This window comes from Tupaia chinensis, unplaced genomic scaffold (genome assembly GCF_000334495.1).
Source record: "Tupaia chinensis unplaced genomic scaffold, TupChi_1.0 Scaffold000263_1, whole genome shotgun sequence".
NCBI classification, from domain to species: domain Eukaryota; kingdom Metazoa; phylum Chordata; class Mammalia; order Scandentia; family Tupaiidae; genus Tupaia; species Tupaia belangeri.
In genome coordinates, this window is record NW_006159743.1 from 1,323,890 (window position 1) to 1,336,407 (window position 12,518).

General features: G+C 41.3%; 1 protein-coding gene across 3 annotated transcripts in view; it reads left to right on the forward strand.

The window, feature by feature from the left end:
- The window catches only part of MCOLN3 (mucolipin TRP cation channel 3), a 166,990-nt gene extending 157,205 nt beyond the window's left edge, over nt 1-9,785 (forward strand). For 2 of the 3 annotated variants that reach the window (XM_027772257.1, XM_014588166.2), the window contains exons 10-16: nt 172-271; nt 2,612-2,724; nt 2,808-2,957; nt 6,239-6,340; nt 6,443-6,565; nt 7,932-8,138; nt 9,003-9,785. In XM_027772257.1, the coding sequence (XP_027628058.1) occupies nt 172-271; nt 2,612-2,724; nt 2,808-2,957; nt 6,239-6,340; nt 6,443-6,565; nt 7,932-8,138; nt 9,003-9,137 (930 nt within the window). In that variant the 3' untranslated portion in view covers nt 9,138-9,785. The remainder of the gene's footprint in view (nt 1-171; nt 272-2,611; nt 2,725-2,807; nt 2,958-6,238; nt 6,341-6,442; nt 6,566-7,931; nt 8,139-9,002) is intronic. The other variant, XM_027772258.1, reaches the window with a different exon arrangement.
- Nucleotides 9,786-12,518: the final 2,733 nt, after the last annotated feature.

Here is a 12,518-nt window from a genome sequence, read left to right on the forward strand (position 1 = left end):
CCGGCCCCCTGTGATGCAGGCGGGCTGGAGGGGGGGGGGGGGGGGGGGGAGTGCTCATGATGTAGCAAGACCCCATTGAGTCTCTTTTTTTTTCTCTCTCTCATGAAAGAAAGAAACTTAAGGGGGAAAAACATGCTAGGTATGTTTTTGACCCTTTTCTTGTCTTCACAGATAACATTTGACAACAAAGCCCATAGTGGAAGAATTAAAATAAGTCTAGATAATGACATTTCCATCAGAGAATGTAAAGACTGGCATGTGTCTGGATCAAGTAAGTGATGACCTGTACTAACGTATAGAATGGTTGTGAAATCATTTAAAAGGCTTATTAAATCATTACCTCCAGGATATGTGGAAGATCAAATAAAGGATTCGACCATTCCCAAGTCTCTAACTGGTCGCAGGTCGATCAACTCATTGTGGACATCTGCTGCTCCAGGCAGCACATCAGATATTAGCGACTGAAATGACTTCCTTACCTTCTCTGTGTGTCCTCACTGGCCCACTCTGCAGCAAGCGCGAACTCACAGTCCCTTACCGAGAGCCTATACACACCCGACCAATGGCTACTGAGTGCATTCTGCAGATGCGGTTCCACTTTCACTTTCCTCATTTTAATATTTTTAAATATCTTAGAAGTAGACAGGATCCTTATTTTTACAGATGAAGAAACTCAACTCAGAAATGATGCTCAGTGCCCGTGGCCAGACAGACAAGGTGGAATTTGACCCTGAAGCATCCCATACATTGAGAGTGGCTTCCATCCTGGTTAAAAAGTAGGCTAAATGTGGAAAGTGACTGTTAGAAATACAGACAAGAACTCAGATGTGGACGGAGTACCATCAAGAATTTTGGAGCTGAACTGGAGGAAATTGCCTGGAACGAGTTTCTCTCACTCACTGGTCCCTCCTAAGTAACAATGCCATGTTGTGCTGGACTTTAATGATTAGGCCAGCAGTGCTCAGATTCCAGTGAGCAGAAGAATCAAGCTGGATAACCTTTAAGGTGCAGTTTTGACAGCTCCATACAAGACACTGAGTAGGTCTGGGATGGGATACAGGAATGAGTAGATAGGCTGTTATCAGACCAGACTTGGATAATCACTGTTTTAGGGTTTCCTACTAATTGGTTGTCAAGTTCAGAAGTCATAATGAAATAGTAAGAGAAAATAAAGTTTTTTTCATCATAGTATTCTTTTCACTAATAGGTAACATCAAATACATGAGGCTCTTGAGTCACAAATTTTTATTTCAATCACAAAGTTTTTTCATTTAAAACACAGCCTGTTTTGTCCCCTGTATTGCAGTGCTTCTCCACAAACTTTACAATAGGGAAAATGAAAGCGCCTGGCGTATAAACTTTCTCTCAAATGTTTGTTTCTTGGATTTTAAGTTTGGCTAAAGTAAATTCAGTCATTTGTGTAGCAATTAGATACCCCTTGGCAACCATTAATAGGATGTTTCATCACAGAACTAGTCTCAGTATCCTATCTTTTTATCTGTGTAGAGCACTTTAACCTGGGAAATAGAGCCCAAGTTCTTCAGCAGACCATGTGATGGTGAGGCCTCTGCCCGGCTCTTCATTGACTACTCATGCTGGCCAGGACTTTGACTTTTGACTCTCTAGAATCTCTGCCTGGGTGGCTCTTCATCATCATTTGGGTTTCAGCTAAAACCTAGGGTCCTGTTCCAGAGGCCTTCCTTTGCTAGGCGATATATATAAACCTCTCTTCTCCCCATTCCCTCACACCAAACTCCCTCATATAGAGCCTAAACAATGGTTCATAAACATTGGCATTATCGGGAGGGTTTGGAAAATTACAGTTTCAGCTTCATTGATCTGGAGTAGGACCTGAGAATGTACATATCTACCAAGTTCCCAAGGGAGGCCGAGACCCACTGATACAGGGTGATGGACACTGGAAACAGAACACAAAGGTTTCAGTCCTGATTCTGCCACTTACTGGCCGTGAAACCTTGAGTAAATTGTGTGACCTCTGTGTGCTTCCATTTTCCCACCTGCAAAGTGGGGGTAATCACACCCACCTCATTGGGTTGCTGTGAGATCAAGTAAGTTAATACATATAAAGTGCTTGGGATTATGCCTGTCAAGAAATTGCCCAATACATGTTAACTGTTATCGGTTTGGTTTTTTTTTTTATCCTTTTTATCACCTATTCCTACCTGAAAGTGCTTTGTTTATGTGCCCTTTACCCCTGTGCTTGTCTCATTCTACAAGGTTGGGGCCTTGTCTGTCTCGCTTACCATTGTGTCCCAGCATCTAAAACAACTCTTGGCACATAGTGGGTGCTTACTGAGTACTCTATACATAGATAAGTATGTTTTAGTAGAATGTGCAGGGAGGCTAATGTATTAAGGACAGAAGGTCATAAGCTGATAACTAAATATGGATTGATGGTGACTTTTAAAAGAAGGACTTTTAATCTCCTTTAAATACTAATGGAAAGAATGTTTATTAGAGCTTCTTTCTTTGTTGTCTTACTGGAAAGAATGCTTGAATTATCTAAGTAATTCTAAAAAGCAGTAGAGGTCACATATACATGTTCCATTACAGGTATGCTATGTAATTCTCGCTCTTTATTCTCTTCCAGTTCAGAAGAACACTCATTACATGATGATCTTTGATGCCTTTGTCATCCTGACTTGCTTGGCTTCGTTGGTCCTCTGCGTTAGATCTGTAATTAGAGGACTTCAGCTTCAGCAGGTAGGGGTTGCTGAGTTCTGGGAGTGCTGCTGACATTTTGATTGGTAGAGGAAGTCACCAGGCCTCCTCTCTTCTCTCTAAAGGAATTTGTCAGTTTTTTCCTCCACCATTATAAAAAAGAAGTTTCTGTTTCTGATCAAATGGAATTTGTCAATGGATGGTACATTATGATTATTATTAGTGACATACTGGCCGTCATTGGATCAATTCTGAAAATGGAAATCCAAGCCAAGGTAAATTTTTTTTTTCCTAATCATGCCATTGTTAGTATCAGATTTGGAATAACAGTAATGTGTTTTTCCAGAATGTAAGCAGATTCGGGCTAATAGTAATGTGTTTTCCTAGAATGTAAGCATTTTCAAGATAAACGACTTCTTCCAAAACTTTACATCAAAACAATTTGAAATCAGTAGCAATAATTTTCTTAAATCTAGTCAGCAAATCTCTCAGGAAGGGCTTTCAAAGCGTAATCCGCAAACTGCTGCATTAGAATCATTTGGGTTTCTGAGAAAGATGCTGCTTGTTAGACCTACAAAATCCGAACTTTTTGGGTGGGGCCTGGGAATTCTTACACACAAGAACCTAAGATAGGAGGGGTTTGTGTTGTTGTTGTTGTTGTTGTTTTTATTCTTAAAAGAAATGCCGGACTCTTCAGCTAAAGAAGAGTGGGCAGGACAGAGAAAGGTTAAGGTACTATTGTGTGAGTGCTTGCATTTGTTTTATCAGTCCACTCAGAGTGAAAATGCTCTCATGTTATTAGTTTTCCCGTTGCTGTGCTACAAGGTTATCCATTTTTAGTTAAGACTAATAAAGTTAGCCTAGAAATCAATCCTCCCCCCAAACAAAAATCAAATTAAAAAAACAATTATCATTTTAAACTAATCTTTCTCAAACTTGTTTTCCTAGTCTCGATGCAAGGAGTCAGTTATCAGCTTAGGCAGAGACCCTAAATGCAAGGTCCCAGGTAGGACAGGAGATTATTTATACAACAGTTACAGTGGGTTTTCCAGGTTGGTGAGTAGTTCAGCTCCACATAGTCACTCAGGGACCCAAGCTCCTTCTATTTGCTTCACTGACACTCTGCAATGGCTTGCTCCGACTACATCACTGATTCTGGGTCACCTCACAAATGGCTGCAGCCTCTGGGAAGCAAAAACACAGTATAGTGTAAGTGTTCCCACCGTCTTAGAGCCTTGGCTCAAGAGCGTCAGACTTTATTTCTGCTCATATCCATCGGATAGAAAGTAGTCAATCCTCACTACAAAAGGAGCCAAAGAATACAGCCCAGGCATGTGCTTAATGAGAAGAGAGTGGGTTTAGGTCTATTCTGAACAACTGCTACTGTAAGTGGCTATAGTATATATCTTTGGAATAGATGTTTAACTTTGGGCCCCAAACCCTACAAACAACAAAAAAGAACAAAAGGAGAAGTAAGGGAGGATTTGCAGCAAATTATTTTTACCAACCTCAACTATCATTAACCTCAATGAATCTCTTGAAGAGTTTTTCTGTATTTTTCTAGATCATTTACTCCCCCGTCTCATAGACATCATTGGACGTTTTCTTCTAAAACCTCTAGCACCCATGTCCTACCCTTATTCTCAGCTGATGAGTTGAGGTTTACAAAAACAATGGAAAAACCCAATATTTTCTCCAACGTCCACCTCATTTTTTCCCCTGCCAGCATCAGTGTTCATACATTCTCCTTTTCTGTTTCTGTGGCTGTATTATGTAGGCTACTATGCAAGGCCAGCCCTCCCACTTGCCTACTGGACAGCCCCAGCTGTTCTTCCTTCTCTTGAACATCATCAGTTTCCCCTCTCTACCAGGCCGTTCCCATGAGCGTGTTTCTGCTCCTTTCTAAAACGATAACCTCTCAACCCTCTATCTCCCTCTAGCTACTGCCTGCATTTCTCTACTCCACCTTATATAGCAAAAGATCTCAAAAAAAGTCGTTAATCCTGTTTCTGCTTCTGCTTCTCCCATTCTTTCCTATATCTCTTCCAATCAGGCAGCCCTGCCACTCCATGGAAAGTGCTTCCCAATGCTCTCCCAGGTTGACACGTCCACCAGTTATTTTTCCTCAGCTAGACCTATCAGCAGCTTTTGACACTCCAAGCACTCTTTGTTTGCTGACACACTTTTCCATTGGGCTATTACTTGGTTTTTCTTCCAAATCAATGGCTGATTCTCTGACTTCCTTTGCTGGCTTCCTTACATCTCGCCAGCCTATTATTTTTAAATATTTATTTATTTAATTTTACTTAATATTATTATTACTCAGATTGACCAGAGAGAGTCAGAGAGAGAGAGAGAGAGAGAGAGTCAAAAAGAGAGAGAGAGCTGCCACGTCTTGGACTCAAACCATGGTCAGCCATGTGAGCGCCACCACCTTAACCACCATGCCACCTGCCAGCCTCGTCTCACCAGCCTACTAAGGCACAATGCTTATAATGCTTCAAGGCATAATGCTTGGGTATCTCTTTTCTGCCACTGCCTTGATAATCTCATTTGGTCCTATGACTTAATAGTATCCATTTGCCAATAATTTGCAAATCTAGATCTCCAGGTTGAATTCTTCCCTGCAGGCGCAAGTACCCTACTTTCTATCTCACATCTCCACTTGGATGCCTGTTTTTCCTCTCAGTTTGAACATACCTAAAACCTCACTCCTTGATCACCACTATCATAATCCAAAGCTGCTGCTCTTGTAGTCTTTCCAGTTTTAGTCGCTCAAGCCAAAACCAGAGATGCATCAAAGTCTCCTCTCTCTTTCGCTCCTCTTTCTCCCACATATAATCCAAGAGGAGATACTATTGTTCTAACTTCAAAAATCAACATCACTCTCAACTCTCATCTATGTTCTTGTAATAGCCTCCTTACTTCTCCAACAATCAGCTCCCTACCACAGCGGCCAACCTTTCATCTTATCACTCCTATTTAGGGCTCTCAGTTCTCCCCAGTGTAGTCAGAGAAAAAGACAAAAGTTGTTAAGTGCCCATGAGGTCCTGTACTACCCATTCCCTTCCTCTATAATTCCATGGCCACACCACAATCCCTTTCTAGTGCTTGCTCCAGTCAGACTCACCATCTTGCCAGATACCCTCCTGCCTTGGGGCCTTTGTACTTGCAGGTGCTGTGTCTGGAGAGGTCTCCCCTACTGCTTGACTTGCTTAATCACTCCCTTCAAAATCTTGATTTTTTTTTAAAGCCATCTTTTTAGTGAGATCTTCTCTGATAATGCTATTTAAGGTCACAAACACCTTTCCTGAATTTTCTCCCCAGCACTTACCATCAGCTAATGTACTGAAAGTTCTATGAACTTATTTCTGTCGTTTCTCTCTGCATTCCTTCACAAGAATGTAAGCTTCACAAGGGCAGAAAATGTTGTGGTTTGGTCACCGCTTTACCCTTCACAGCTAGGACAGTTCCCATTTAGTTACCTCAGTAAATGTTTTTTGCTCAAATGCATTTCTGCTGTATATTCTGATGATATTTTTCTGCCCTGCCCTAGAGTCTAACAAGTTATGACATCTGTAGCATACTCCTTGGGACTTCTACCATGCTCGTGTGGCTCGGAGTCATCCGATACCTCGGTTTCTTTGCGAAGTACAATGTAAGGAATCCATGGATCTCCATGCCCTTGCTGTTTGTCTCAAAGCTACTGCACTTGAGCTGACAGGCAGAGGGATTCTGATGGTCTCTTTTACTTTCCCAGCTCCTGATTTTGACACTTCAGGCAGCGCTGCCCAATGTCATCAGGTTCTGCTGCTGTGCAGCTATGATTTATTTAGGCTATTGCTTCTGTGGATGGATCGTGCTGGGGCCTTACCATGATAAGGTGCTGATACACAACTTTTTCCCCTATTACTCTTAAGCTTTCAGAACAGTGCCAGTGGCTTGTTATCCTCTTTAAACGAACCCTTTTTATCTTGTTATTCAGCCTTAAAATGTTGACGGTAATATTATTAGCTCATCGGGAAAGTCATGACATATTCTATGCAAAAATGCATCATGACTTTCCCGACAACCCAATATATTTATTGCTATACTTTAAATGATGAAGCGTGACCAATTTGAAAGAAGAATTGAGTCACTCAGCTGCCTCAAATCCCTTTGTGGAATATGTCAGATAAATAAGTCCACTTTACCACCAGTGAAGTCAAGTGTAGTTAATTAAATCCATCAAGATATACTAGAGCAGGCGGTTTAGGTCAGCCTTCTCAAAGCGTGCCAAATGCTTTGTTGTTGTTACAGAAAAGGAATAGAAGGAGAGACTTACAGAAATATTCGAAAATTTGGTTACCAGAGCTCTAGTCTTGCTGATGGTGCCATTGTCTTAAACGGAATGAACTTCAGAATGAGCCATATAAACGTGCCTGGTTGGGGCCTGGTATCTGCAGGAGCATTTCAAGGATCTCTTTTTTGTGAAGGCAAAGGGAGGCCTAAGGCTTGACAGAAAAGCACTGTCATGACTTTCCCGACAACCCAATATATTTATTGCTATACTTTAAATGATGAAGCGTGACCAATTTGAAAGAAGAATTGAGTCACTCAGCTGCCTCAAATCCCTTTGTGGAATATGTCAGATAAATAAGTCCACTTTACCACCAGTGAAGTCAAGTGTAGTTAATTAAATCCATCAAGATATACTAGAGCAGGCGGTTTAGGTCAGCCTTCTCAAAGCGTGCCAAATGCTTTGTTGTTGTTACAGAAAAGGAATAGAAGGAGAGACTTACAGAAATATTCGAAAATTTGGTTACCAGAGCTCTAGTCTTGCTGATGGTGCCATTGTCTTAAACGGAATGAACTTCAGAATGAGCCATATAAACGTGCCTGGTTGGGGCCTGGTATCTGCAGGAGCATTTCAAGGATCTCTTTTTTGTGAAGGCAAAGGGAGGCCTAAGGCTTGACAGAAAAGCACTGAAGGTGCCCATCGGCCCCTTCTGCTTTTAATTCAGTCTGCTCCATTTCGGAGGCGCACCAAAAAAGAGCTGTTTGTCCCAGAAAACACAGAAAACGTATGTGTGTCATTTACGTCACAGGGTACACGCTTGTGATTACCTTGAAAAGTGTAACTTGGTTGTCAGGTGCCATTATTTTTAATAATATACTAGTCATACAATATTTATAATAATGTGATGTCATGAGCAAAGGTCTTTAATGGGAAGAAATGTGGAATAAAGCAAATTTTTTTCTTTTTCTAGTTTCGTTCTCTGAACACAGTCTCTGAGTGCCTTTTCTCTCTGATAAATGGAGATGACATGTTTGCCACATTTGCAAAAATGCAGCAGAAAAGCTACTTGGTCTGGCTGTTTAGCAGAATTTACCTCTATTCATTCATCAGCCTCTTTATATACATGATTTTAAGTCTTTTCATTGCACTGATCACCGACACATATGAAACAATTAAGGTAGGTTATCAAGAGCCACAATAGCAATCTTCTAAAACCTGGATAGTAGAAGTGAAACTTAGTATCTAAGGAGTGGGGGTGGAATGGAGGTGATGAAGTGTTCATTTCTTTTCTTTTCTTTTTCTTTCTTTCTTTTTTTTTTTTTTTTGTAGAGAGATTTTTGCTTTAGGTTTGTGTGCTTGCCAGAGAGACAGAGAGACGGAAAGTGAGAAATCACCCCCCAGAGGGAATGGCCACACCACAATCCCTTATTTTCCATTCTCCTCTTGGGATCGTGGGCACACTTGCGCACACACCCAGCATGAGTCTTAAGCTTCTGGGTCCAGGACTCGAACTGTGGTCAACCACCTTGACAGCATAGGAGCATCCCAGGCCATACTGAGGTCTTCTGGGAAGGACTAGGAATATCCACTCTGCAGCCCCCAACAACATCCCACTAATCTGGATCAGTTGGGCTTCTTGTGGCTTGAACCAGGTTTCATTCAAGATGCTTGCTTCACTGACCTGGAAGTCACAGGGCTGCAGGACAGAGTGGTGACGGAGGGTCTCAGATTTGAGATGCAGGTGGCTCAGTTCTCCCTGGAGAGTTCAGGCTCCATTTCAACATGCCCTTAATGGGTTGCAGTTCACTTGCCAATGAGAGCTCAGGATGGCAACTGTGGAAATCCCAGGATCACTGTACCCCAGCCTGATCTAAGTGTGACTTTAGAAGATGCATCTTCCTGAAAATACTTAAAAGTGACTAAACTATCTCTCTAGAAAAATTCCTTCCTCTGACAAATGATCCATTTAGAATTTGGTACAAAGCTATTTTCAAGGGGCTTGTTAATGAGAACCTTTTTTTCCCCTCCCTTCTATTTATAGCATTACCAACAAGATGGCTTTCCAGACACTGAGCTTCGTACATTTATATCCGAGTGCAAAGATCTACCCAACTCTGGAAAATACAGATTAGAAGATGACCCTCCAATATCTCTATTCTGCTGTTGTAAAAAGTAGCTCTCAGGTTTACCATGCTCTTGAGGAAAACATAGTATGTAGCTGAGTTGAGAGACTACATGGAGAGTTTGACATCAGTTGTAATATGTTTGAAAACAAGCTATTATTTTGAGCTAGTGGGTAACTACAATTCACCAAGAACTATGCTTATATTTTTTAAAGCAATATTTATTGTCTGTGCAGCTTTACAACGGGTTGTTTAACAAATTAACGTTGGGGAGGGAAGCTATTGTATTTTGCCATTGCTTTAGAAAGTGTTTTCTCTGTCCCTCGCTAGCTCTTACACTCTTGCTTCCAGATGTTCTGACTGTGGACTGTGTCCTCGGTGGGAAACAGTCCCTCGTCTGACAGTGACTTCAGACAACCCAGTTACCCTGACCTGGATTGCTCTTTAGTCCATCCCTGAGAAAGTAGGTATAGCTCCTGTATATTCAGTAATCACTGCATTTTAGAGTCTTCTCATAAAGGACAAAGAAGCAACTATCACCAGCTAACAGTGCAATGTTTGCTTCCGAAGGACAATTGCTATTTGATTTTGCTTTTAGTTCTGAGGAGGATCAAGGGTTCTGTCTTTAATTTTGCCAGCGGGCACATGAGCTCACCAGAGAGAGAGAGACAGAGAGAGACAGGGAATGAAGCAGCCCTAGGGAATGGTCAAGCTGCAATCCCTTCTCCTCCACTTCACCTCCTTCTGGAATTTTGGGCAGGCACGTATGCCCACTGTGTTATTCAAGCTACTGGGTTCAGGATTCAAACCACATCATCAGCCATGTGGGATCCAGCTGCCTCTAACCAACACACCATGGGCAGATCCAGATCAAGATTTTTAATGCTCATTTACAAGTGTTTTCTCCTCCTTCAGTGTTAAAGTACAAAGTTGAGACAGTGTCTTATACATATATGAGAAGTAAAGCACATAGATTGAATGCACATTCAATCCAACAATGGTTATTTCGTTGGTATTTGAGGAGCTTTGTAAGAATCTGTGATATACTATGACCTTCAGAGGCACATGCAGTCTCACAGTAAAGCATTTGGGGATCAGGAGATCTGGTTTCATGGGGCAAGATTCTGTGACTCACATTAAAACTACTTCGGAAAACTGTTCTACTCAAAATTTAAAAATAAGTGGGAAATGCATGCCTCAGGAAGACACGGAAATAGCCTCTACTCATAAACAGCTGATTAGTAGTTGCAAGGATTTTTCACAACAGGAATATTTCTTTTGTGCACTATTTGTTCAAATATAAATGGATTCAATAATGTGCAATAAATGTTTTCTCAAAGCAACTTTTTTAAAAACTGATTTTTTAAAATTTCTGATTTTAAGGGCTAAGTGAAGATAGCCTTAAGACATTGAAATATCATTGTTTAATCTTAGTGACAATCATAGTAATGACTCCAGATGCTGCAATGTTAGGTTTAAAACAAGTATAAGATTATTTTGGGGGGACCAGCAGATGACATAATGAACTACATGTGGAGTTTGACATCAGTTGTAGTATGTCTGAAGTCTAGTACGTCACTGGACTTCCATGTAGTTGACTGCAGTTCGAGTCCCAGACCTGGTGGCTTAAACTCACACCGGGCTTGCATGCCCATGTCTTTCTGGCGAGCGCACGTGCCCTATAGCAAAAACCTCTTGGAAGAGGAGGATCGTGGCCTGACCAGACCCTGTGGAAGGTGTCTCTCTCTCTCTCTCTCTGTTCTTTCTCATGTAGACATCCACATGCATATTCTCTATCATAGGAAAAAAATTTAGAAATGAAAAAAATATTTTAAAAAATGGACAAAAAACCTGAACAGATACCTCACTAAAGAAGATGCACAGATAACAAAGAAGGATATGAAAAGATGCTCAAATGTCACTAGGGAACAGCAAATTAAAATAGTAACAAAATGTCACTACATATCTATTAGAATAGCCCAAATCCCAGACTTGGAGAATTTAATGCTGGTGAGCATATGGAGCAATAGGAACTTTTATTTATTGCTGGTGGAAATGCAAAATACTATAGCTACTTTGATTGACAGGCAGGTTTTTTTTTTTTGTTGTTTGTTTGTTTGTTTGTTTTGGAGAGGTTTTTGCTATAGGACGTGTGCGCACGCCAAAAAAGACAAGAGAGAGAGCCAGAAAGTGAGAAATAACCTCCCAGGGGGGATGGCCACACCACAATCCCTTCTCCTCCATTCTCCTCTCGGGATCTGGGCACGCACACACATGTGCCCAACGTAAGTTTAAGCCACCAGGTCCGGGACTCGAACCACGGTCGACTACATGGGAGTTCAGCGACATAGCAATTACATTAACTACTGACCCCTACAGGCATTTAAAAAATAAAACTATATTCTTATCATACACAGTCCAGCAGTATGACTGGTGTTTACCCAAAGGAATTAAAAACTTACATCTACACAAAAATCTGCATAAAAATGTTTCTAGCAGTTTTATTCATAATTGCCAAAACTTGAAAGTAACCAAGGTGTCTTTCAGTAGCTGACAGGATAAACATACTGTGGTATATCCATTCAATGCCATATTATTTGATACCAAACATAAATAAATTATCGGGCTAGCCTGTGGCATGGTATTTAAGGTGGCTGGATCCCACAAGGCTGACAGTGTAATTCAAATCCCGGAGCTTGGAGCTTGAGAATTTTGCTGGGCATGTGTGTGTACATGCACAGAATCCCCACAGGAGGGAGAGATGGAGAAGGGATTGTGGCATGACCATCCTTCATGGGGAGTGCATTCTTACTCACTCTGTCTCTTGCTCTTTCTCCCTCTGTCTCTCTCTCTCTGGTGAGTGGATGCACCCTATGGCAAAATTTTTTAAAAATGAATTATTGAATCATGAAAAGACATGGAAATAACTTAAATGCATATGTATACATTATTCCAACTATTGATATATGACACTCTGGGAAAGGAAAAATTATGAAGACAGTAAAAAGATCACTGGATGCCAGGAGTTATGGGAAAGGGAGAAAATGGATAGATGGAGTCCAGAGGATTGTTAGGGCAGTGTTTCAGTCAGTTCACACTGCGTTACAGAACACCATAAACAAGGGGGCCTTACATAACACGGATTTATTTCTCACAGTTTTGTAGCCTAGAAAGTCTAAGATCAAGCTTCCTCCAGATCTGGTGTCTGGTGAGGGCGCTCCTCCTGGTTCACATCCTCATATGGTGGGAAGAGAGATCATTTCTCTCCTGTCTTACCAGAGAATGAATCCCAAGACCTAATTACCTTTGAATCCCTACCTCAAAATATCATCACTTTGAATATTTGGCTTCAGCACGTGAATTTGGGGTGGGGAAGGGGGTAGACACAAGTGTTCGGTCCATAGCAACCAGTGAGACTCTTCTACGTGACAGGG